At 40.4% G+C, this 27,789-nt stretch overlaps 1 protein-coding gene across 1 annotated transcript in view; it reads left to right on the forward strand.

Annotated features, from left to right (window-relative positions):
* Positions 1-27,789, forward strand: part of TRPC4 (transient receptor potential cation channel subfamily C member 4) — a 164,989-nt gene that overhangs the window by 131,415 nt on the left and 5,785 nt on the right. Inside the window, exons 5-9 of the mRNA XM_075491999.1 lie at positions 3,338-3,477; positions 11,760-12,073; positions 14,352-14,547; positions 16,235-16,429; positions 26,700-26,741. Coding sequence (XP_075348114.1) covers positions 3,338-3,477; positions 11,760-12,073; positions 14,352-14,547; positions 16,235-16,429; positions 26,700-26,741 — 887 coding nt within the window. The remainder of the gene's footprint in view (positions 1-3,337; positions 3,478-11,759; positions 12,074-14,351; positions 14,548-16,234; positions 16,430-26,699; positions 26,742-27,789) is intronic.

Below are 27,789 nucleotides of genomic sequence, written 5' to 3' on the forward strand. Positions count from 1 at the left end.
TCATGGTGAGATTGCCATGGAGTTGTGGATTTTGGTGATCAGCCTTAGGATTTTGTACCTTCAAAGATTTGCCTTCAAAAAGACATGTCTAGGAAGCTCTACTGTGCATGCATGAATTGTGTGTGTGTCACAAACACAGCAACCATCAGTCAGTCTAGCTTCCAGTTCTCTGGAGTTACGTAAGATCTCAGTAACTGTATTTATATATGGAGTTTGCACTTAGATGCTTTGGCTGGCAAGAAAGACTAAACTATCACATCTTCAGTACAGCCAACAAAAAAGTAGGATTTCCAGTTTTCCATAATCATTTGCTTGAAAAGAACAAGGCTTGCATTGGGATGAACATAAAAGTTGTCTTGAACCAAGAAAAAAATTTAGAATGACCACCATTATGATGTCAAAGTATGCTCAGGACTTACAGCTGCCAAACGACTTCAGCATTACTAGTAGTTTGGATTAGTTGTGTTTCTAATTCAAAATGATCAAATTTAGAATAACCATATGCTTTCTTCCACTATTCTATAATAGGTCAGTATTTCTCTGCTAGTGTCAACTTTACAATTACATTTCATTTTCTGAAGCCGAGGAAATACTTGGAAGAACAGTCTGGCTTTTCAATCACAAAACAGATCAAATGCAGCAGCATTAGTCAGCATTTCTTTTTCAATCTACATTGAAATGTACATAATTCTATTATATTTTAGGCAGTGCTATCAAAGCATATGATGCTGAGCAACAGTCTTAAACAGAGAACAGCCTTGTTGCATTTGTGTAAGTTCATGTCTTTGGCTAGCTATGAATCATGGAATATCTCAGCAGAAGACATTAATGAACCTACAGCTTCTTGCTTAAGCATTCATCTTATTAATCTTCTCAACCTATTTCTGCTCTGTTTTTAAAGTGTATTTTAAAGAGAATGCTTAACTGTGATGAATTACCAAAGAGTTTATTTAATTCTATAAATGTGTATTGATTTCCGTAAAGCCTTTTTATTTGGAGATTTTCTATCAATGCAACTGTCTGCTTCCTGTGCCATAGCAGTCTTCCCAGTGTCAAGATCCTGGGGCTACATCTGTGTTATTAAATAAAAAAGACCAAAGACCTTTTCTCTAACACTGAGGCTTAGGGGTCATATCCATATTACACAGCCTTTGGCTCCAGGTCTCCTCTGAGCCTGGAGCCAGGTCTCCTCAGGCTCCTGCGGCACAATGGTTATTTTTATGTGCCATTCTGCAATTGGAGCAGGGGTGATTCAGAGCAGTGTCTGAAATATGGGGGGATATATTGCAGCCCACAAAACAGCTGCTTTTATGACTTGATGATGCTTAACATGTTATGCCTAAAAGCTAGTGGAAGAGCAAGCAGGGATATTTGCAACTACATGAACTGAATCTTGAAGGTTGGAGGGGACTGTGAAGGGAAGGGGGAGCCAGACCTGCTGTCATCAGGTTCATACCGTGTGTCAGGAGTGACCAGCTCTTTGAAGAGTAAGTGGTTAAGTCATTTCACAGGCTGAAATGGGCAGGCACTTAGGAGCCTGCCTAGTAGCCCTGTGAAGGTGTTTCCCCTTTGTGATGGCACTTGGGCAGTTAACAGCAGCAGTGGACGCTGTTAGAGGATATTGACGCCTGCCATGCAATAATGTTCAACTGTTTTCTCACTGTGACTCATCACAATTGATTACAGCTTGAAAATAAATGTTAGCTTCTTAACAGTCCTGTATTTTGTGTATTAGTTTTATCTCATAACCTAAAGATAGAGTTGCAATCAGCCTGTCTAGGCTGTTGTAGACACTACAATGGGCATATCTCGTTTTCCTGTCTACATGTTCCCACTATGGTCCTTTCTCAGAATGTGTTCCCCCAGATCTACAGAATGCTGAAATAGTGATGGTGGCATGGCTGAAAATGAACCCTATGAAAATAAAAGTTGCTGGACCAATCAGATGATTCAGATACTCCTGAGGCTCGTGATTACTGATGATGACACACAGAAACAAGATAGGAACATATGGCTGAGATTTGAGGGGAGAAGGTAGTGAGGAAGGGAACCTTTGCTTTTGAAAGCAATCAGTAAACAGAAAGACTCAAGCCTAAACACTACAAAATGAAATTGTACTCCTCCCATCTATCCCCTCCTGCCTTCCAAATAACTCAAAAACCTACCTGGCACAAACAAGAATAGACCAGGAATTACTTCTTAGGGATCATGTTTGAGAGAAGACACCAGTTTTCCATGCAGTCAACTAGAAGACCATTGAGACGAAATGTTAAGGTTCAAGGTGAATTAAGCCCAGACTAGAGTGATGCAGGACTCTACAGGCCCCTGAACGAAATCCATTCAGCATTTTGTAAAGGAACGTGATAAGCAGGTGGAGAAAAGCCATGTTGAATTAACTGTATCTCAACATCTGTATGTGAGGGACTAGTCTCTTTTGTGGTTAATTTTGTCCCTTTAATGAGCACAAAAGTAAGAAATTCCTTTAAAAAAATAATTAACTGTGAAAAATTAAAAGCTCTATTGGTGTTGTTATCAAAAAAGCTCTGTAGACAATAATATGAAATACGCATCTAAATGTTCCATGTTGTTTTATCATACCATATTATACAATATTGTGGAGTATCTTCTTCGGAGAGGTTTTAATGTTTATAGCATTAAAGTCTCCACACAGTTGTCTCTGGACCTGTTAAACCAAGTTCATGTCAGACAACTTGCAAAATTTCCCACTGAGATTGAATATTTCTGTATCACTTTGTGTCCAGTGCAATGTGTGCTCTGCACACCTGAAAACAGTTTCCATTCCTTCATGTCCCAAAGGAGGGAATCAACAAAAAATATTCTGCTGGAGACACTACTCTTTCCTATGGAAAAGGGAGACTTTAGTTCAGCTCTGACAACAACAATAGAAATTCTCTTCCTTATTTTGTGGTTTCCAATTGAAATAAATGAATGTGTTGGATTGACTCCCGCAGCCATAAATTTTCCAGTTTGAATTACATTGCAGCAGATACCAAGGACAGAGTTGGCAGTGGTGACTGCTTTTAAGACCCTTTTTATACTTATTAGGATATGATGGGAAAAGAGATTGAAGAAAGCCAAAGAAATTGCCCTTGTACAAGTAGATGATTTTTTTTTAGTTTTGCCTGAAAAATTAATTCCGGAAAAATTAATGTGAAGATAAAATTTCACCTAACTAGATGTGTAATTTAGAGCACTTATCCACCTTCCTTTTATGATTAATGTAAGCACTATCAATCCATTGTGAGATAAGTGTCTAGAATAGTCACAGCCTTTTTTATTTAATAGTCATGCTTAATGAATTATGTTCTATTTACAGGTTTTATCTGGGGTGAAATTAAACAGATGTGGGATGGTGGACTACAGGACTACATTCATGATTGGTGGAACCTCATGGATTTTGTAATGAACTCCTTGTACTTAGCAACAATCTCTTTGAAAATTGTTGCATTTTCAAAGGTAAAATTTTTTTAAAAAAATCAGAAAAATATTTAAGATAAATGAAATTAGGCTCCTTCACACTTTCTTCTGTATTTGGAGGTTCTCAGGCTTAGTAATGGAAGAGATGTATGATGTGCTCATTGAATCTTCTGCAGCTATGACAAGAAGCTAGACCAGGATAAGAGCTAACAAAACATTGTGATTTATACTTTTCTCTTCTTCATCCCAGCAATCTTTCGTTATTTGATTCTGAATGGTCATACTGTCATTTTCTTGGAAAAGGAAAATCACTGGTAATATTTAATAATGGTTGCACAAAATTATGTTTTGTCTTAGTCTTTGCTATTTTTCAGTAAGAAATTATTTTTCAGTAAGAAATTTGCACCATGCAAAACATCCGGACAGGACTACAAGAAAAATATTTACTCAAAGGGGGTGGGGGGGGGCAAGATTTTAATTTTGTTTTGAAAATTTATGATAAATGCAACATGAAAAAGTAAAGCTGAAGAGGATAAAATGGTCACTTGAGGCTGGGTATGTTCATTTTCTCATCCTTTTCATTGATTTTTTATGAATAGTTTTATATTCCCACTGTTTGAAGTATCTTCCAGCCAAACAGCCCTTCTTTCCAAAGCCATGGAACATGTTGCATTTTGTTTGTATTCAACATGAATCCATAATATGACAGAAATTTCTCATAAAATGAAATATTTTAATCAAAAAATGGTCTCAAACGCAAGGAAACCACATCTGAAAGGAAATGAAAGCATTTCTTAGCATCTGTCATGGAGCTCTTATCACATCCCAGTAAAGATAACAAATCCATTTTTACTGGCTACTGTGATCAGCATTGTATTTCAGCTGTTTCAAGTTCCCTGCCACCAGCTACCCTGTGTGCATGGAAGGAGAGTCTCTCCTTCCATGATCCTGCCAAGATCCTTTTGGCTGGGAAAAGACAAGGAGACAACCATCAAGTAGCTGGTTACACCTCCCGATCCTCAAACAGCAGCTGTTCCCACTGCAGCCCTGCCATAAGTATAGAGGAACATAGGAACCTCTAATTTATATCATCTTGTGTCTATTCACAAGGGTCCACGTGTCAGCTGACCAGGGGCAAGGATGAGCAGAGACCTGTGATCTGTTGACACACCAGCCTCCTCCTGTGACAAAAGGTTTCTGGCATGCTGGCTCTCTGCCTGCAAACCTTCAGAAGTCTTCTCATTCAAAGAAATTTGGAGCTGTTGCCTGAAAGAGCAAGATGCTTGAAAGTGTGAGGAGAGCTGTCATTTAAAGCTGATGAAATGCCTTTTTACACACAAGGATGCCTTATCATAAAGTGACTGGAAAATAAATCGTCATTTCACTGTCCCATGTAACAAAGTGAGCAGTTCATTGAAAATGTATGTTTCCATGCATTGGAGATGGCCAATTATTCCCTTCAGAATAATATTAATTAGAAGACATTATAATCCTTTCATCTCCCAGCCAGTTTCTGCTTACGGTAATCAGATTCCAAGGTGACAGTATCTGGAATAATATGCATCCATTACTCTCCAAATTAGTGCTTGCACGCCAATCATAATCAACACAGTGCATAAAGCACTATCTTTGGTTCTGCGGCTATTATTTTTTTACTGCATGTGCAATGTTGCACCCAAATACCTTTTTGTTCCTTAAAAGAGCCTCAGTTGTGGTAGTCAATTGAAACACATGATGATGTAATGACCAGAGTAATACAAGTGTAATTTAATACCCAGCCACATTTCCTTCAAATACCTACAACAGAGTTCCCCACCTCTATGCCAGATGAGATTGAGAGGATGCCAAATGTAACCAGTATGTTTTGATGTAAAGTTTTTATTTTCATTTCCTAAAACTTGCAAGACAGGTTTTTCTAAAATACAGCTTTTCTGTATGTATTGAATCAAATATATAAGCCCAGTTCTTAGATGTATTCTACCTTCTATGAATTAGCTGAAGCCACCTAAGAAAACATTTTAACCAAGTCCCTTGAATAAAATTATGCGAGTGCCCTCATACTACTCTCCTGTGTGATGGAATTTCCCAGAGAAAAACATAATATTTATTGCCCATTCAAGGCTCTCTGACTGACACAGTGGTTAATTAGATTAATATTATTTACAGCAGCGGATGGGATAGTATAAAATACACCAAAGAGTGTAATTTCAGGATGAGAGAACTGCTGAGATAACTCAAAGTTATCTGTTTCACTGCCAGTATTCAAATAAAATTAGTACATCTCTCATTTTTCAAAGGGCTATGCTTTTTGTCTCTGATTGTATATCAACATGTGAGGTCTTTTTAAACTACGCAGTATATCCACTGAAAATGCTCTCTCCCCAATAAATAATGTGATTATAAATAGTGCATTGTCACATGTTTTATGAGAGTACAAGATGACTGATTCTAAGCAACACATCTGTTTTGACGGAGGGTTATAAATATAAATAGAATTCGTTGTGCTCTAAGAAAAATGTTTCTTTTTATGTTTTTGGAAGATAATTTATTTTGTACTGATGCATAGTTAGGTACAGTGCCAAGTTATGTGCAGACCCTGCTTGCTTTATCTTAAATATTTGTTAAACCTGAGCATTGGACCTAGCACTGCTTGCTTCCAATTCTGCTAGAGATTGCATACAAGTTCATATTACTGATTATGTGTCTCAGCCACTGACATGAAAAGCTAGTAGGGAAACAGGTTCCTGTTCAAGGCAAGAACTCTGAAAAGTAACTAAAAATACGTTATTTGTCTCAACATTTACTGGCTTAATGATCACTGTGTCAGATCTGCTCTGTTCAGTAGTAAATAAGATTGTATTTCTCTTCTGCCACCAGTTCTGCAGAAGCTAACATCTTCTTCTTGTATGTTTGCATTGTAAAATGGTTTTGATTGGTTTCACCACATTCACGGGCCAAATGTCCATTTACATAGGAGTATTAACCCTCCTCCCCCCTGAAAAATTATAGACTCAATTCCTCAGTGTAATCACCGTTTTAAAGCTCTTTGCTAGGCCATCCCCCTGCCCTCTTCCTACTGCTGCTCTGAAATTTAGCATAATGAATGCAAAGATTGGGATGTACATTTGAAAGTAGGAAGAGTTCACATTTGCATAAGACCTTTCAGGAAAGGATTTAAAGTTCTTTTCCTGAAATGGGTATTATCTAACCTTTCTTTTTGTTATTGGAAACAAGGGGTCACATTTGACCAAGGTCCAACAGCCAATTAAACTTTCAGGTAGCCTGATCTACATGTCTGTTTGATCTTTCTTGGTGCTTTCACAAGATTTGCAGTTCATGACTTTTGTTTTCATGGGAAAACAGTGATCACTCAGCTTTTTTCTCACAAATGGTTCTGATATTAGATTTGCATTTGAATTCCTTTGAGTAAGGATCAAGAATTATTATCTCGTATTCCCTGGGTGAAATTGCACAATCATCATATATTTGCCTTGAAACTCTACAGTTTATATCCTGCTCAATTTGTTTTCTGCTCTTAATTTTCCATTGATGTGCTATGTACATTTCCTTCAACCAACAAGCCAATGATAGGTATTATTTAATCATGTTAAATGATGGTTGGCTTTGTTACATGTCAAAAGGTTGTGTTTGCATTTGAAGTGGGGACAGAAATTGAGCAGGGTCACAAAATAATAAAAGAAAGACTACAAAGTATCAACATGATTTACAAGCTCAGCATTGCTATATTTGCTCTTACCATTTTACATTCCCTACAACAATAACCATTTATTTATTCTATATAGAACAGAAGAACATCAACAAGCATGAGTGAGAGAACAAATACTTCAATTCTGCATGTTTTGGGGTTTTTGGTCCTAAAATACAGTTGGGGGTTTTTTCATATTTTCATTGGTTCTGGTTTTAATATGCCTAGCCTTACTCTCTTCTGCTTTCTTTTCCTTTTCACATGTGAGCTTCTTTGTTCTCCTGGTTCTTCCTTGATATGACTACATTTTGTTTCAGAATCCTCTAGTTAGTGGAATCAATAAGGTTTTGTTGTCAGAGCCCTCTTATGATTTTCTTTATATTATTTGCTGTCTTCTTTCAGCTAGTATATTTCACAGATCATTTCCAAACTTACTTCTCAGGCCTTCACCTTTCTCACTATTTTTCAGCCCAGTATTTCCAGTCTCTTAAATCATGTCTCTTCAAAACTCAAATAACAGCCCTCACTCGCTGCTTACAACCATGAGACCTTTTGCATTGTATCCACACATGCAAGAAGTACTTGGGCTGAAAAAAGGCACAGTCGGTTAAGCTGAAATAACAGAGTTGTGCCTTTGATTTCCCTTTTACAAATAAGAGGTCATTTGATCTTTTCTGGCTGTTTTAACACACCAGTTTTGTGTCTCAATCCAGAACATCATAGATAAAGTCCTTTCTCCTTAACCTCATCTCTTCTAGAAAAGGTGACATTGGATACATCTTGTCAGACTACAACTATAAGTCTACAACTATAAGTCTCTCCCCTACCCCAATAATCAATGAGGAGAAACAGAGGAAGTTAAAGAGCAATTTATCTGACCTGTTTGGGATATTTGCTTTCCTACTACGCTAGAAAAGCCCATTTTTCTTTGCTGACTGTAAAAGGAGGTGACAGAGAGCACAGATGCGGCTGTCCACACCTGATTGGTTTAACTTGATCCTTGCGCTGTTACTATATCGTATGCTATCCTTATTCAGTGTCCTGTAGTTCCATGTTTTTCTCAGAATGGTATTTCCTTAGATTCCTCCCCCCCACCCCTCCCCCCGGCTTCTTTAACTTCCTTGAAATCTGCTACTACTTGCCTTCACCTAAAAAATGTCTGCAGTTGGATGCTTTTGATTCTCTACCAAAAACTCCATCTCCTCCTAGTTTCAAATATCTTCTTTAAATTTTTTCATGACTATATTTTACTTTATTCCCCAACACACCTTGTGTACTTTTCCCTAATCTGAGCACCTACTGCAATGTTCAGCACCTAATCTTTGCTTGTACTGACAATTGTTCCTACTTATTTAATAGGTGCAAGTTTTCACATACCAGGGTTGTGAAGTGCCGTCAAAATCCACAGTAATATACTGTATAATATTATTCAAAGAAAGAATTATAGAAAACATGCTGAGGAGTTCTCACCTCTCTTTTCTCAATAAACATTGACAATTTTTTCTTCTTCTTTTTCTTCTTGCTTTTATCTCTTAGCTGATGTCTCTGGTAACTCAGTTCTATTTTCTATTGCCTGTTACTTCATCACCGATCTTGACTAAATCAGAATTGGACTGAAGGGCAATAGTGGATGAGGCAGAATAGCATCTCTCTTGGAGCTACAATGTCAAATGCAGTAAGACTTGATTTTACAGCATGATCATCAGGGGAGAGGATAGTCTAATGAAGAGAGTACTGACCTATGACTCCAGCATGTGTGGATTTAATTCCCTACTCTGTAGAGTACAAATATCTATGGTGTTTGAAGTGTAAAGCTGAGTAATTCTTAACTTTTCAATGGACTCTTCTCCAGTTTCACAGTTCTCATCCCCAAATCCACGACTGTCAGGTGCTATGGCTGCTTGTATATGAGTAAATAAAACTGTGCCAGGGATTGCTGTCAAGCACTGGGACTGCCTCACCTGCACTACCAGCTGGTTAGAGCAACCCTGGCATGGCCAGGTCCTGTGCCAACTAGCACTGGACAATGCTAGGTGCAACTAGCACCAAAACAATGCTGCAACTTGAATCATAGAATCACAGAATCATAGAATGATTTGGGTTGGAAGGGACCTTTAAACATCATCTAGTCCAACCTCCCTGCAGTGAGGGGGGGCAATGCAAACATCTTCAACTAGATCAGGTTGCTCAGAGCCCTGTCCAATCTGACCTTGAATGTTTCCAGGGATGGGGCATCTACCACCTCTCTGAGCAACCTGTTCCAGTGTTTCACCACTCTCATTATAAAAAATTTCTTCCTTATATAAAGTCTGAATCTACCCTCTTTCAGTTTTAAACCATTATCCCTTGTCCTATCACTACAGGCTCTATTAAAAAGTCTGTCCTCATCTTTCTTATAAGACCTTTTAAGTATTCAAAGGCTTCAATAAGGTCTCCCTGGAGCCTTCTCTTCTCCAGGCTAAACAACCCCAACTCTCTCAGCTTTTCCTCATAGGAGAGGTGTTCCAGCCCTCTGATCATTTTTGTGGCCCTCCTCTGGACCTGCTCCAACAGGTCCATGTCTCTCCTGTGCTGAGGACTCCAGAGCTGGATGCAGTACTCCAGGTGGGGTCTCACCAGAGCAGAGTAGAGGGGCAGAATCACCTCCCTTGACCTCCTGGCCATGCTTCTTTTGATGCAGCCCAGGATACGGTTGGCTTTCTGGGCTGCGAGTGCACATTGCTGGCTCATGTCCAGCTTTTCATCCACCAGTATCCCCAAGTCCTTCTCTGCAGGCCTGCTCTCAATCCCTTCATCCCTTCATCAACACAGGCTAGGGCCTGTGTTGATATTGGGGGTTGCCCCGACCTACGTGCAGGACCTTGCACTTGGCCTTGTTGAACCTCATGAGGTTCACATGGGCCCACTTCTGGAGCTTGTCCAGGTCCCTCTGGATGGCATCCTGTCCCTTAGGCATATCAACCGCACCACTCAGTCTTCAAATTTGCTGAGGATGCACTCGATCCCACTGTCTATGTCAGTGATGAAGATATTGAACGGTACTGGTCCCAATACCAAGACCCCTGAGGGACACCACTCATTACTGATCTCCATCCGGAGAGCCATTGACCACTACTCTGGATACGACCATCCAGCCAATTCCTTATTTACCGAATAGTTCATCCATCAAATCCATATCTCTCCAATTCAGAGAGAAGGATGTCATGGGGGACTGTCAAAGGCCTTACAGAAGTCCAGATAGATGACATCCATAGCCCTTCCCTTGTCCACTGATGTAGTCACTCCATCATAGAAGGCCACTAGGTTGGTCAGGCAGGACTTGCCCTTGGTGAAGCCATGCTGACTGTCTCAAATCACCTCCCTGTCCTCCATATGCCTTAGCAAAGCTTCTAGGAGGATCTGTTCCATGATCTTCCCAGGCACAGAGGTGAGGCTGACAGGTTGGTAGTTCCCAGGGTCCTCCTTTCTACCCTTTTTAAAAATGGGTGCAATGTTTCCCTTTTTCCAGTCACCGGGAACTTCACCTGACTGCCATGAATTTCCAAATACCACAGAGAGTGGCTTGGCAACTACATCAGCCAATTCCCTCAGGGCTCTGGGATGCATCTCGTCGGGTCCCATAGACTTACGTATGTTCAAGTTCCTCAGGTGGTCTCGAACCACTTTCAGAGCAGTCACTTTCTTTGGAGGGTGAGTGTGATGTGGATATGTTGTGATGCCTGGCTATGTTTTTTCATCTGGTCCCAGTGACACAGAGCAGTCCCTTTCCTTACTACTGAGGGCATGCTCAGCAGCTCTGAAGGATGTATCTGGGTGGTCTAGAGTAGGTAAATACAAACCGCACCATAGTCCCTTTTGCAATCTGCTTCATATTATCCCATCGTTTTAGAGTGCTTCATAGCATATATTCTGTTCCCTGATACATTCTGTAAAAACAGATTAATGAGACCAAATAAATAATAATGAGTCTGCCACAGTAGTTAAGCTTCAGTTCAAAGTAACCTCTTTCATCTTCAAGAAATTTTTTGATAGAGCTGGAACAGTAAAGAGTCACAGTTCCAGGGATCAGACTCTTTGATAATGAGACACACAAGCAGTTTGCCATGGTTCATTAATAAACAGCTTTTTCATCATTGGTCCAGTGTTAGTGATTAAGCAATATACTTATTCCTTGATTAATTGTCTTCTTCCAACTTGCCAAAGTTCTTACAGTTTTCTACCCATCATTGTCATATCCGCACTGTTCTCCAAAGACCTAATTTACCTGATTTTACAGCTGAAAGTTTCTGTAATTCTAAAAATCCAGGTGTTCCTTTTAACTCTCAATCAGAATTGTTACACTTGCTTTTGCTACTGTGAAAATTATAACCAAATGCAAAACACAGGCAAAAAACTAGAAAGCATATACCACGCTGCAGATAAAAATGAAGGACAAGTACTGTCCATTTTTTGTTTTGCTAAAATAAAAAACTCTCCTGAAGACATGTTGCTTTCCAAATGATGTTTAGTTTCATTGCGCTATCTGCAAATTAATTGAACAGCTTATAAAGAAACTGAAATACTTGTTTATGCATAAAAATAGAGGAGTAATTTCTTCCCTTCTGCTTATTTTCAGTATAGTGGGTTAGTTCCACGGGAGAGCTGGGACATGTGGCATCCAACCTTGGTGGCTGAGGCCCTGTTTGCAATCGCAAACATCTTTAGCTCCCTACGCTTGATCTCATTATTCACTGCAAATTCTCACCTGGGACCTCTGCAGATATCTCTAGGAAGAATGTTGCTGGACATTTTGAAGTTTCTCTTCATATACTGCCTTGTGCTGCTAGCTTTTGCAAATGGATTGAACCAGCTGTATTTCTACTACGAGACAAATGAACCCGGCAACTGCAAAGGAATACGATGTGAAAAGCAGAATAATGCATTTTCAACGTAAGTGGCTGATCTATTTCCATCCTCCCCCTCTGCCCCCAATATTTTAATCACTTAGATGTTGTTTACAGGAAAGAGGCTGTCTGTTTTCTGTTGGTATTACAGTGGTGTCCTGACAGAAACATCTAAAGTTACCCTAATTAAAAAAAAAAAAAAATTAACATTACATCACTCTGTAATAATGTTCTTCCCATACCACAGTGAAGTCTGTACAGTTCAAGATATCTCAAAAGATAAAAAGATAAAATAAAGAGAAAGGGGAGATAATATGAGCTTAGAAAGTACATATTTAGAATTAAGGGAAAAATGATCACCAGATCAGAGCTTGCTTATCCAGGCAGCTGTCGCTCTGCATTTCTACTTGTGGACATGAAATAAGTTGGGTGTTCTAAAACATGAAGATTCCTTGTAAATGTGATAAACTGAGGCAGGAGAAAACATTCAGTCCAGGTTTCTACTGACCCTGAGTCTACTCCACACAATCAAATACTGTATTCCAACTTCTGTTTCAAAGTTTATTTATTTTTCTTTCACTTAAAAATCAATTTTACTTCACTCTGTTCTGTAGTTCATCTATAGTACCAAAACAGTACCAAATGAATACTAATTCTCTATCTCATCTTTCAACTTCCAATCTAAATCAAACTCCTGCTATAAATACTTGTTCCCTATTACCTTCTATGAATCATATGTAGGCTGTTTTTAAACTATATTTATTACCAATGGCTTCCATCTTAAAGTAAATAATTTTATAAAAATAACACCTTTTATATCATCTTAATCAAGCAACTTTGCTCAGGCACAGCGTATTTATCTTACATATTGATAACATCTTATGCAGGTCTAAACTTTGTGTGATCTGAACAGAAAAGCACAAAGAAATTTTTCAGAGCTGAACTTTGAGGGAAGCAATATTATTCATCTGGGAAATAGTGGGGACTACTAGTACTAGTGCCAGAAGATGGCGTCAAGGCAAACTGTGATGCCCTATGAGCCTTTTCTGCAGCTGTGAGCAGGGGACGATAGCGGCTGTGCAATTTGTGCTCAGACAAGTGTAAACCATACAAGAGACTCCAGAGCAGTACTTTACCACTCATATACACTGTATAACAGCAGCAGAGATTCAGGACCTAGAGTTTCTATAAATAAAAGCAGACTGCCCTCGCAGGTATCTCTGTAGGACAGCACTGTACTGGGTTGCATGGCAAAGTTACATTTCACAGATGATACTGCATGGTGGGAAAGGAGCTGAAGGGTTAAGTTTTGCCCAGTTCTGGACAGTGGGTCCCAGTGTGCAGGACCACCCAGGGCGGTACAAGCCCCCGCAGTTCAGCAGCCTCCCTGCTCCGGGTGCAGTGGGGACAGCACTGGTGGCCCACACATCCTGTCCTGGCCCACACAACCTGCTTCTGGTGACAGGGTGAAGGAGCAGGAGAGAGGCCATGGGTAAAACTCGCTCCAATTAATCTCAAGATATGGGACCAGACAAGCAGAAAATTTTGCTCCAAACTTTTCAGGAGCAACTGGGCTAACCAGGGCCCGTGCTTGTGACACTATAGTGTAGCTGAACATTGTACAAAAGTGAAATTATGTCAAGCTATCTAGTTGCAGAGGATTTTTTAAAAGTTGGTTATTGCTATTTAGCTTCCTAGCTATTGTCCCAAACTTCTCTAAGGGAATATCATATCATTTAGTTGTAAAAGCACAAGTTTCATTTGAGAGAGGCATTTTTGCCTTTTTAATGTCTCCATTCTTTGCAAAACAAAACATATGCTAATAATAATGTCCTTGTAATTTTACAACTCCTTTTATCTCCATAGCTCTCAACACAAACTAGAAATTGCATAAACTGACAACACCAAGTAGGTATGAGGATACCATAATTGTTTTAACATCTTGGTGAAATACAATCATTGAGTTACTTTTGTATCCTTGTTCTACCCTCTACAGTCAAGGCAAAGGGTCAAAATACTGCAAAGGCAGGTGTCCAAAATAAGATCTCTAAAACTATATTTATCCCTCAGAAATTTGAACAAAATCAGCCTTTTACTTGCAGGCTTATTTATACATTCAGTACTGTATATCTAGAGGCTCAGATTTGAAACATTAAGCCATTGTTTCCCTAGAAAGATATTCCATATATGTTGTGTATATTGTGATAAGTATCCTTCATCTCAATCAAGTCGAGGACTTTTGTGTGTTTGGGGAAAAACTGAACAATCTGAAAAGTACATGTATTGTTATTATCCAGCTATTCTTTTCGGGTTTTGTTTTTCAGATTATTTGAAACACTGCAGTCATTATTCTGGTCTATATTTGGACTCATCAATCTCTATGTGACCAATGTGAAAGCAAGGCATGAATTTACTGAATTTGTTGGGGCCACCATGTTTGGTACCTATAATGTAATCTCTCTGGTTGTTTTACTCAACATGCTAATAGCCATGATGAATAATTCTTACCAACTTATTGCTGTAAGTTGTTCCTTATCCTTAGATCATTTACATATAATATATACCTTCTCTCTGTTCCTACATCCCATTTTTTCTGGCAGTAAATCTTTTTTATTTGTCCCAGGATATTGGGACAAATTCTCTAATTTGTTCTAATTCTTTTGCACTGTTCTGGAAGGACACAGAAACCAGACCCCAGCTGGACTGGACAGAGGGGAATTTCCCCACAACTCTGAATGGGGAAGAGGTGGCCCTGCTGCAGAAGCCAGCTTGGGGGTTGAGAAAGGTGTCCTCAAGCTGCTGGCAAGTGACATGGGCTACAGCCCTGCCCAAGCTGCACTGTGCAGGACCTCTCCTGAAAAAGAGAGTCTGCCAAAGATTATTCTGTCTCTACTTTATTTTTAATACATTGTATTTATTAACCTTTAAAATGCTGTTATTTTTGGATTTTTATATAGCATGAATATACAGTTAATGGAAATTTGATGCCCACATTTCATGGACAATTTTGGACCCATTAGCAATTCAAAAAAAGGTCATGACTTCTTATTCAGTAATGTCCTGTTTTCTCATTTATTGAAAACTGTCTTTATCCTTAACAGAGCTATTGGCTTATTTTTATTTCTCAGCTGTCTATTAAGGAAACTAATGAAAATAAACACTGATTCATCATATGATACTTCAAATGTGATCATACAGAAAGCAAACAAATAAAAGAAAGCTTCACAACCTTAAGATTTTAAAATGTGCCTTTTTTCTAATCTGGAAATTACAAGTTTTTCCACAAAAGAAATACTGACTACCTGTGTTTATATAACAGTAGTTGGCAAAGTCTGGTACACAATATCACAACATACTAACATTCACCAAAACTCAGACTGCAGGTAGAATACTTTTCCTACTAGAACTTCTAAATTACTGTTTTGATTACTGTATATCTGGCTAAATATTAAAGGCTAGGGCTATATCTGTAGTTATTGGCTACTATGTTTGTTGTCCAAATCTAATATTAGTAATTTAAACTTCTTGTTCAGCTGCTAGGATTTAGCAATCTTTTCGTGGACTTTATTTTTTATTTTTTCCAAACTTTTCAAAATTATGTGGTATTATACAGAATCCAAAAGAAATAAAATTTCAAATAAAAATAAGTTTAGAAAAACCCACAACCTATTCCAAATATATGATTCTGAAGTAGGAGGAAAAAAAGATACTTGACTCAACAGTTGTTAAGTAGCCTCATGATTTGTTGGATAACCTATTCGTGAATTTCAGGGGCTGGCAATTACTAAGAGAGTGCATGAGACTTATGAACTTGTTGAACCTGCTACACAGCAGAGTAATTATGTGGAATAATGATGAGCTGCTATTATAACAAAACACCTCTTCCAGAAATGTAGCATTTTTCTACTTGTAATTGTCCTTTGTTGTTTGAGAGACTTTTAATTATTTAAAAGCCTGTAGCAAGGAAAAAATTGTTGCAAGTGGATATATACTGTACATATCTAACATCTCTTTACTGAAGTAAAGCAGCTTAGCTTTGCTTTGTGTTAAAGACCTTCTGTCAAAAGAAGATGCCAATATTTTAACAAGAAAATTCATTAGTATTTCAGAGTTGTTCTAGTTTTAGGTTTTCAGATTTTTGTAGAAGTTTGTTTCACCTCCTTAATTAAAGCAAGATCTGTGCTGGTGTTGTGTTTGTTGTGTGCAGGATCATGCAGACATTGAGTGGAAGTTTGCTCGAACAAAACTCTGGATGAGTTACTTTGAAGAAGGGGGAACTCTGCCCACTCCTTTCAATGTCATACCAAGCCCAAAGTCTCTCTGGTATCTGATCAAATGGTTATGGAGACATCTCTGCAAGAAAAAAATTAGAAGAAAACCTGAAAGTTTTGGAACAATAGGGGTAAGTCCTGTGTTTTACGCTGCCTGTAGTCCTCCTCTTTGCTGTATAGATCAGTCTTTCTCAGCCTTAGAGAGCAGGAAAGCATCTGAACAGTCAGATAATCTGCATATGAGTTACAGAATAATTCTAACAGAGAATGATGTGGGGTTTTTTTTACATTCATGTCAATGTATTTGACTAAAGAGAAAGCATCATCGTATTCCTGTGCAATGACAATATGAACCATGACTGTGCCTCATCTAGAGATAATGCAAGAAAGATTAAAAGCAATACAAATGTCAGAGATCAAATATGTATACTTGTCTACCAATCCCAGAGGTCTGGTGGATGATCTCCAGCTCAAGTGTCACAGTTCAAGTATCACCAAAATATCATGAAAACCAGAACTGTATATAAAGTATTCACTGTGGGATATTCTCTGTCTCTCTCTCTACTTCTGATGAAATGGGTTTACATTAAAAACATTCTTACCAAAAGCTCTTCCCACTAAAGAAAACATTATGAAAAGTAACAGCATTTAACATTAGGCAAAGAAGGAGAGGCGGTGGGATAGCCCTGTATGTTGTGGAGTCTTTTAACTGGCTAGAGTTTAATGATGGTGATGAGAGGGTGGAGTGTCTATGGGTAAGACTCAGGGGGAAGGCCAACAAGGCAGATATCATGGTGGGAGTCTGTTACAGACCACCCAACCAGGATGAAGCAGCAGATGAAATATTCTATAAGCAGCTGGCAGAAGTCTCACAACCACTAGCCCTTGTTCTCGTGGGGGACTTCAACTTACCAGATCTCTGCTGGAAATACAATACAGCAGAGAGGAAACAGTCTAGGAGGTTCCTGGAGTGTGTGGCAGACAACTTCCTGACACAGCTGGTGAGTGAGCCAACTAGGGAAGGTGCCCCGCTGGGCCTGTTGTTTGTGAACAGAGAAGGACTTGTGGGTGATGTGACAGTTGAAGGCCATCTTGGGCATAGAGATCACAAAATGATAGAGTTTTTGATTCTTGGAGACGTAAGGAAGGGGTCAGCAGAACTGCTACCTTGGACTTCCAGAGGGCAGACTTTGGCCTGTTTAGGCCTGACAGAGTCCCCTGGGAGGCAGTTTTGAAGGGCAAAGGAGTCCAGGAAGGCTGGACATTCTTCAAGAAGGAAATCTTAAAGGCACAGGAGCAGGCTGTCCCCATGTGCCAAAAGACGAGCCGGCAGGAAAGAAGACTGGCCTGGCTGAACAGAGAGCTTTGGCTGGAACTCAGGAAAAAAAAGGAGAGTTTATAACCTTTGGAAGAAGGGTGAGGCAACTCAGGAGGACTACAAGGATGTTGTGAGGTTATGCAGGGAGAAAATTAGAAGAGCTAAAGCCCAGCTAGATCTTAATCTGGCTACTGCCATAAAAGACAATAAAAAATGTTTCTATAACTACATTAGCAACAAAAGGAGGACTAAGGAGAATCTCCATCCTTTATTGGATGTGGGGGGAAACATTGCCACCAAGGATGAGGAAAAGGCTGAGATACTTAATGCCTTCTTTGCCTCAGTCTTTAATAGCAAGACCAGTTGTTCTTCAGGTACCCAGCCCCTGAGCTGGAAGAGAGGGATGGGGAGCAGAATGAAGCCCCCATAATCAAAGGGGAAATGGTTAGTGACCTGCTACACCCCTTAGACACACACAGGTCTATGGGGCCGGATGGGATCCACCCAAGGGTTCTGAGGGAGCTGGCGGAAGTGCTCACCAAGCCACTTTCAATCCTGTATCAGCATTCCTGGATAACTGGGGAGGTCCCAGTGGCCTGGAGGTTAGCAAATGTGACGCCCATCTACAAGAAGGGCCAGAAGGAGATGCGGGGAACTACAGGCCTGTCAGTCTGACCTCGGTGCTTGGGAATGTTATGGAGCAGATCATCCTGAGTGCCATCATGCAACACATACAGGACAACCAGGTGATCAGGGCCAGTCAGCATGGGTTTATGAAAGGCAGGTCCTGCCTGACTAACCTGATCTCCTTCTACGATAAGGTGACCCGCCTAGTGGATGAGGGAAAGGCTGTGGATGTTGTCTACCTAGACTTTAGTAAAGCCTTTGACACCATTTCCCACAGCATTCTCCTGGAGAAACTGGCTGCCTATGGCTTGGACAAGCGTACTCTCTGCTGGGTAAAAAACTGGCTGGATGGCCGGGCCCAAAGAGTGGTGGTGAATGGAGTTAAATCCAGTTGGTGGTCAGTCACAAGTGGTGTTCCCCAGGGCTCAGTATTGGGGCCAGTTCTGTTCAATATATTTATCAATGATCTGGACGAGGGGATCGCATGCACCCTCAGTAAGCTTGCAGACGACACCAAGTTGTGCAGGAGTGTTGATCTGCTTGAGAGTAGGAAGGTTTAACAGAGGGATCTGGATAGGCTGGATCAACGGGCTGAGGCCAATTGTATGAGCTATAACAAGGCTAAGTGTCGAGTCCTGTACTTGGGTCACAACAACCCCATGCAATGCTACAGGCTTGGGGAAGAGTGGCATCCTGGCTTGTATCAGAAATAGCGTGGCCAGCAGGACTAGGGAAGTGATCGTGCCCCTGTACTCGGCACTGGTGAGGCTGCACCTTGAGTCCTGTGTTCAGTTTTGGGCCCCTCAGTACAAGAGAGACATTGAGGTGCTGGAGCGCATCCAGAGAAGGGCAACGAAGCTGGTGAAGGGTCTGGAGCACAAGTCTGATGAGGAGCGGCTGAGGGAACTGGGGTTGTTTAGCCTGGAGAAAAGGAGACTGAGGGGAGATCTTATTGCTCTCTACAACTACCTGAATGGAGCTTGTACAAAGATGGGTGTCGTTCTCTTCTCCCAAGTAACAAGCGATAGGAGGAGAGGAAACGGCCTCAAGTTGCACCAGGGGAGGTTTAGACTGGATATTAGGAAGAATTTCTTCACCAAAAGTGTTGTCAAGCATTGGAACAGGCTGCCCAGGGAAGTGGTGGTGTCACCGTGCCTGGCGGTATTTAAAAGACATTTGGATGTGGTGCTTAGGGACATGGTTTAGTGGTGGACTTGGCAGTATTAGGTTAATGGTTGGACTTGATGATCTTAAAGTCTATCCCAACCTAAACAATTCTATGATTCTATGATTTACTTGGAATTACTTACTTTAATTTCAAATAAGATTCTGTTGGGAAAGTCTTTTCAGCTTCAGGATGGAATTTCTGTTTGTAGACAGAAAGAGCAGGTGTCAGGTAAAGCAAATAGCTTAGGCTACCTAGGAGACACAAGTTCACTCCAGTGAATATTTATTTATCCCAATCAGAACAGCTCTGACTGGAGAGATTTCCATCTTAAAATCATTAAGACCCTGGGCCGGTGTCGTGGTTTAACCCCAGCTGGCAACTAAGCCCTACACATCTGCTCGCTCACTGACCCCGGTGGGATGGGGGAGAGAATCTGAAGAGTAAAAGTGAGAAAACTCGTGGGTTGAGATAAAGACGGTTTAGTAAGCAAAGCAAAAGCCGTGCACGCAAGCAAAGCAAAACAAGGAACTCATTCACTGCTTCCCATGGGCAGGCAGGTTCAGCCATCTCCAGGAAAGCAGGGCTTCATCATGCATAATGGTTACTTGGGAAGACAAAACACCATAACTCTGAACTTCCCCCCTCTTCCTTCTACTTCCCCCAGCTTTATGTACTGTGCATGACATCATATGGTATGGAATATCTGTTTAGTCAGTTGGGGTCAGCAGCCCCAGCTGTGTTCCCTCTCAACTTCTTGTGCACCTGTCAGAGCATGGGAAGCTGAAAAGTCCTTGACTATGCTTCTCCAATGTGAACTTATCCTTGGGCCACAATCCCTGCAGAGGTATACCTGCTGCGGCACAGAAATAACCATGGCGACAGATGCTTAGAGATGTACCTGCGCTGGCATGGGCTTATCCACGGCCACAGACACTTTGTGGTGTCCTGCTCTCATGTGGACTCATCCGCAGGTGACAATCCCTTCAACTTGAGTTCACACTGGTGTTGCAGCCTGTCCAGTACAGCAGCACAGAAACAGCAGTGATGCCCTGGCCATCTGCTAGTCCAGGCGCATCACCATTGCTGTTCTCAAAATGTTCCCAGGCACAGCAGAATAAGGTGGTAAGCAGTACAGCAAGCAGCAAAAGCAAAAAGCAGCCACTAACGAGCATTAGACTCTAACATACAGTAAGGCAGCAAGCCCTATGGCAAGCACAGAGCCTGTCAATTAGTAGCTAAACAACAATAACAGCTATAAATTCGATCTAGCACATTCAAGTCAAATCTATTATTATCTCGAACCCTTTGAGCCCCACATTGGGCACCGAAAAGGACGGTCGTGATTTAACCCCAGCCGGCAACTAAGCACCACACAGCCGCTTGCTCACTCCCCCCTGGTGGGATGGGGGAGAGAATCAGAAGAGTAAAAATGAGAAAACTCGTGGGTTGAGATAAAGACAGTTTAGTAAGTAAAGCAAAAGCCGTGCACACAAGCAAAGCAAAACAAGGAATTCATTCACTACTTCCCATGGGCAGGCAGGTGTTCAGCCATCTCCAGGAAAGCAGGGCTCCATCACATGCAACAGTTACTTGGGAAGACTAAACACCATAACTCCAAACATCCCCCTCTTCCTTCTTCTTCCCCCAGCTTTATAGGCTGAGCATGACGTCATGTGGTATGGAATATCCATTTGGTCATTTGGGGTCAGCTGTCCCAGCTGTGTCCCATCTCAACTTCTTGTGCACCTGTCAGAGCATGGGAAACTGAAAAGTCCTTGACTAGTGTAAGCATTACTTAGCAACAACTAAAACATCCCTGGGTTATCAACACTGTTTTCAGCACAAATCCAAAAGATAGCTCCGTACTAGCTACTATGAAGAAAATTAACTCTATCCCAGCCAAAACCAGCACAGGGTGGAAAGGTGCTCTCTTGGGAGAACAGAGGAGAAGGAACTGAATCTGGCTTCCCTATGATTTGGATGTGAACCACTAATTACTGAACTGTTTGGGATTGGATGACATAGGCAAGGAACAGGTGTAGGACATTTTTGGTTAATTTCTGTAGAGTAAATTAAAAAAAAATAAATTGTTCGATGAGAAAAAGTGGAAATCCTGAAGTCTGTGAGACAATAGGGCCATGTCCATCACTAGTTTCCACTACAGAATAGGCACTTAGTTGCAAGTATAGCTGAAACCCCTCTGAAGCAGAGGGCTCACCAGCCGAGCCATCATGGCAACAAGGCTTCCTGCTGTCTGGAAAAAGTGAGTGGCTGTGGCTGACCAGGCAGATTCAGTCCACACACCTGGGCATCTCATAAAACTACAAAGTTCTTCAGCTAGCTCCTCAGCTATAACAGAAGCCCCATTAGGGCTATCTGAATTTGGAACATTTTGCAATTTCTAGGCCCAGTTATGCACCCAACCTCCAAAATAGGATAAGATGTGAGTATGCACTATGCACTCTGATTTCCACATTAGGAAAATCTGTCCATACCCATCAGAGTATGAGAGCCACTATTCACTCCAGCAGTGAGGTCTACACACAGTTTGGGTAGATGTAAACCAGATGCTGTTAACTGGATTTTCCCCAAGAGGGTAAGTCATTGGAGAACGAATGGGCACAACATGGTGATCTCACAGTTTGTCCTGGGGGAATGCACTACTTTCTGGTTTTAAAAAATGTATTCCAATCACCCACAGCTCAGCCTTGGGTCCCCAGGACTTCTTCAGTTTTCCCAACAAATTAAATTTAGAACCTCTGTGGCCTTACAACTGAAGGGAAATGAAGAGTTTTCTCTGCCTTTTGTTTGGGGATCTCAGCTGACAGCTCTCTGACTCCAGCGCACTGGAGTCTCCCCTGTAATAACTCTGGCTTCACAGCTACAAGATAAGCTGTGTTGGGACCTACTTCTTTTCACTGTCTTGCATGGGGAAAAAACACTATAGACTCAGTTTCAGGCTCATTTTCTTACATTGGCTATATGGATGTATGGATGCCATGTTGTCTGTAAGGCAGAACTCAGATTTCAAAACATTTTCTTCTGAAACCTCTAAGTGCTAACTTTCCTATTAGGAAGCTCTAATCAGCGGTGAACGTACTACGGTGTTTTCCAGCAGAAAAAGCAATAGTGTGCATCCAAAGGCTGAGTCAGTGCTAGAGGATACAAAACAGACGATAGACAGAATGCAGCTGGCTTGTTAAAGCCAGCATTTTTCAAGGATCAGGCATGATATCTGCATAAGAACCTTAGTACCAAAAAGCCAGGAATCATGAGCTAGGAATGAATCAAGGATGTATTAAATGTGTCACCCACAATCCACTGTAAATATATATATACGTGTACACTTGAAAGTTCATTTTATGCAGGCAGAAGTCATAAAGAAAGGGTTCAGGGTCAGGATAGTTCACAGCAGACATGCTAGTGAAAGGATTTATCTGGCTCATATGAAGAAGAAAAAATGTCAGTAGAAATAAGTATGGCATGGTTTCTTGGGAGGACCATCTACAGTGCTGCTTATAACAAAGCTATCATGGGAAAGAACAGGGTCTGCAGGGAAGTGAGGTCCCTCTGAAGAGTGCTGATTAATTTGCTTCTCTTTGGATGTCATTTCTGTGGTTCTGCCCTCCTTTGTTGTACTGGGACAGCTGAAACAGTGGGTGGTGGAGCCAAGGGGAACTTTTTCAAGGGACAGGATTTTTCTAGTACTAGTACTTCAGCTCTGCTATTAATCAGACAGAGGTCTTAGACCAGATTTCAGCACATTTTAATTTTCTGTCATTTTGACATATACCAGGTATGCAGCATTCTTTTTAGCTATTATCACAAAGTATCTCCTACACTTAAAACTCTGAAATAACAGTGTGTGCTGCTCTTTTTCTGTTATATATCAGTTCTGTTAACTTTGTCAGCTCACCTTTGCAAAAGCCAGATTAGTAACGTAACTCTAGGCTAAATTGATTGGGCTAAAGTTTTCCTGACTGCCCAAGGCCTTTGGGTGTCTCAAGGATACTCCTGCGGGCTATCTGAAATCCATTGCTATTTCAAAATAGAAGAGATGTAAGAAAAGAAACCCTAATCCCGCTGGAATAAATTGTACTATTTCCCTCAAATTACATTCCACTTTATATCTGATCAGTCCCCAAAAAGTGTTTTACCTGTAATTTTAAGTATTTCAGAGGAGAAAATTGAATAGATCATCAGGGTAATCTTCAGCTTTTTGTTGTTGTTGTTGTCCTTCTGATGTTTAGATAAACAGTTACTTCTTTTCTAGCTATCCAGACTTTTACGCCATTTTTCCAAGCAACCTACATAATAAATATTATTATTTGTCAGAGAAGATCTCCTTTCCACTTATCCTAGTCTTTGTTCTCCAAGTGGAAAATGATGCAACTCCTAAGTCCATATAACTATTTTGTATTTTCTCTGTAATGTGTGTTATTGAAAGTTGAGCAAAGAAATAACATTTTCCACCTGGAACGGAAATCAGTAATCTGGAGTGTTTGTTGTATAGCCAAGGACTATCTCATGGGGAAATCTCTTTGTCAACACAGAGAAGTTCTTACCTTTTTTATGGGATGCTTCTATTCAAGATGAGGAACATATCCCATGATTTCAGACAATCTTTACATTTTCTGGACCTTTATCACTAAGTAAATTTGAATTCCTGCTTTATAAAAGACGTAATTTTGATAAAACTCTTCAAAAGAAGTAATTTAACATTACCAAATTTTTGATTGCTAAAGAGATTTTTTTTCCAAACAATGCAAATTACTAGGAATAGCGTAAGTAGGAAGACCAAAATATTATCACTACTAGTAGAACTACTATTAAAGCTTCCTAGAGCATATTAGTGCCCCCTTTGGAAAGTGATAAAAGTATCTCCTTCAATTTCATGATCTCATACAATATTGTCATCAGAAGAGTGTTTCTTCCCCTGTTGCTATTTTTAGTCAGATTTAACTTTTATCCCCTCGCCAGCCATAGTTTTCAACACTTCTTCATGCACATAGCACAGTGGTTACCTGAAACAAATTTTGAACAACCACAAATTAGACTATGACCAGGTAGAGGAAAGCAGGCTGGCTGAGAACTAAATAAAGACAATATGAGTGTTAATGCCATTTTATTTATAGTGAATAGCTTGATTTTCAGACGTGTTTAAGCAAAGTTTCATTCTGCTTTCAGAAGGAATCAAAAGGCAATTATGAACTGGAAACTGAATCTGAACATTTAAACAGGAGATAGAGAACTGATGGGGGTAATAACTTTGACAGGTTATGTGTATGGATATATCCCTGTGCAGTATGTATGTGTCTGTGTATGAAAACACACCATTAAACGCATTCTCTTTCAGCTTCTCAGTAGTATGGATTGAAAACAATTGTTAAGTGCACTAGAACTGTTCTGGACACATTACTACACAAATAAATTTGTTTTCATAGTCATCCAAAATTGCACTTTTTGACATTGCATTGAGTGGAAAAGCCACAATCCCTGTTTCTGGGAGTTTCTGAATCAGTTGTAAAAAAAAGGATAAACCTAATTTAGGTATTTCTTTTTAGGGGTAGAGAATTAAACCTATGCATTTATTTCACATTTCACTGTAAAATAAAGCAGAGCAGACAGCAACTGCAGAAAGTAGTCTCTGAGACAAGGGTCAGCATTTGTTTTATTTATAGGAGTTATTAGCTTACCTGAACTGAAGTGCGTTTCAGTTACACCTTAAAGTGCTTCTCCCTTTACCTGTGAGTCAGATCTGTTCTTGAGAGCTCTCTTAGCAACGGACTCCCTTAGTGCTCTCTCAGCAGGAATGAAACACCTCCATCGTGTGGTCAACTGCGAAAAATCAGGGTTTTTTCTAAAAACCGGCTAAAGACTGGTGGCGGGAGGCTACCGCCTTCCCACGGCTGCCTTGCCCCCTCCGGCTCTGGCGGTGGGCAGGCTGGCCCATCCCTCCACCCTTAAACACAAGGAATTTCCATCTTCTCTTTGGATGAGGCATAGATACAGAAACACAATCTGGAAAAATACTGAGGACAAGATGCTTCAAGGGAGTATAAAGCCCTACCCCACGGTGTCTGTTCAGAGTGATTAGGAAATAATGATTTTCCCCTTTCTATTATTTTTTGCCAAGCCCAACCACACAGCTACTGTATCCCTCAAATTAATTACAAACAAGAAATCAACCCTAAAGTGTAAACTGATTCCAAGTACAGGGAAATTGTTAATCAGAAATTGCCAATCGGTTTCAAGAGAAGATGACAAAATACATTACTGTTCCTGCCTCATTATGCAACCAAAGTCAATTTTAACAAGTCCCTTGGATGTCCTTTTATCATGTTTTAAGATGCTGTAAGTGTTCTGTTTTGTAGAAATACAATCAGTGGCCAGACACCTTCTTTTCTCACTAGCAGCAGATATAAGAATCCAAGTTAAAATTTTAAGTCTTTCTTCACCAGCCATGGATAATTAAGGTACAGAACAGGCGGCTGTGACTCAGTATGCTATTGAGGACAACAGTAATTCAAGGACTAAGTAACACAGGCCTTTTTTTCCCCCACGTTCTTCTGGACAGCCCTTAGATATGACAGTATAAGCTAATGCAAGACTTGCTTGAAGCCTGTACCATGCTTTAATCCTACCACACTTCTTTTTGCTGTTCCTCTTCAGAGTTACTATCCTTCTTACCCTCCCTCCTTATCAACACCAAATTCTGCATTGCAAGCTAAGTTTCTTTCTTCCATACCCCTCTATGTGACCAAGTGTTTTTAACAGGGAACTAAGCAGGGAATTTTCTCTTTAATATGGTTTTATAGTGCAGGTTTTGGTTAGCTCTATCTTAAATGAGACTATTAGGAGCCGTAGCAAGTGTCTTGCTAACACCATGTTTATGTCAAGCTTTTCTCAAGTCAGTAAAATACGCTTCAGTCTGTGCAAGTGAGTAACATGGTCACATTGTTCCCTCTCTATCTCAGATCAGTGACTTTGGGGCTCTGCAAGCAGAGACATGGCTGCCCCACAACATCCATGCCAATGCTGGAATGGCAGCACACTGAAGAAAATGTAGAAAATCCACTTTGCCTTCCCAATTACAACATTCTCCCTTCTGGAAAGCTATTGACAGGCTTTGCTCCAACAGTGCCATTTTTCAACAGACTTTGAACCATCTCTCTCAGCTTGCTAAATACCACATATTGCACAGACCTGCTGTTTTTCTATGCTCTAAGTATTTTACTACCAGACAGGGATTCATTTTTTTTTTTGTTCTTTTCTTTTCTTTTTTCAGAGGCGTGCAGCTGACAATCTGAGAAGACATCATCAATACCAGGTACAGGCCCATGTTTATTTTTTGAGCAATTATTTTTCTATGCCTCCAAAAGGTCTTCAGGAGGGAAAAAAAGAAGAATTTGATGAGAAAACAGAAAAAAAAAAAAAGAAAAGAAAAAAACCCACAAAATGCATACTTATTTCATCCTCAGCAAGCAAGCATAGTATTTCTGGTGTTCAAACAACATCATTTGAGAAGTAAGGTTGTCTACTTTTGGGGTGCAAAAGGATATTTCCTAGAGCAATAATATACTAACCGGTATTTTGCCCACTGTAACATGGATTGCCTTTAAAAAAGCAAACACATAGTCCAACCTCCCTGCTGGGATTCATCAGGATCATATGTGCAGCTCACTGACATACTGCATCAGAACCTGCTGTCCATCTCTCTGGCTCTGGTCCCCCATAGGCAACTTACTGTCCCTTAATAACCCCTCTGCCTAGATCCCCTGCAAGCTGTTCTTCTTCTCCATCATCCAGCTTCAGTCTCTGATTTTTTGAGATTATTGTGGCACAAGGAATATTTTTCAGATTTATTTTCAATTTTTGTTGTGTTAAAAGGGCTGCAAGTTAAACAAGATGTGGGCTGTACACTTGTAGGTTTTGTAATTAATGGATTCCATATGGGAAATGACTAGGTAAACTAGGACTTTTCCAACCTGAAAAAGAGACAGCTGTGGGAAATACAAGAGGGAGCTATAAAATCATGGGGAAGGTGAACACAGAGCAGCTGTTTACCATCTATCCGCAAACTGAATACCAGACACATACTAGGCTGCATGAGTAAGGCTGTAGGCAGCACTTTGAGGGAAGTGATTATTCTCCTCCAGCCCACACTTGTAAGACTCTATCTGGAGCAGTGTGTCCTGTTTTGGACCCCCCACTACAAGAAAGATGTTAACGAACTGGAAGGAAACCAGTAAAGGGCCATCAAAATGGTTAGAGGGCTAACATAAAAGGAGAAGCTCGTATTTCAGCCTGGAGTAGGTTAAGGGGGATCTAATTGCTGTCTTCAACAACATAGTGGGTGGTTAGAGAGAAGAAGGAGC

The sequence above is a fragment of the Mycteria americana genome, chromosome 1 (genome assembly GCF_035582795.1).
Source record: "Mycteria americana isolate JAX WOST 10 ecotype Jacksonville Zoo and Gardens chromosome 1, USCA_MyAme_1.0, whole genome shotgun sequence".
Taxonomy (NCBI): Eukaryota; Metazoa; Chordata; class Aves; order Ciconiiformes; family Ciconiidae; genus Mycteria; species Mycteria americana.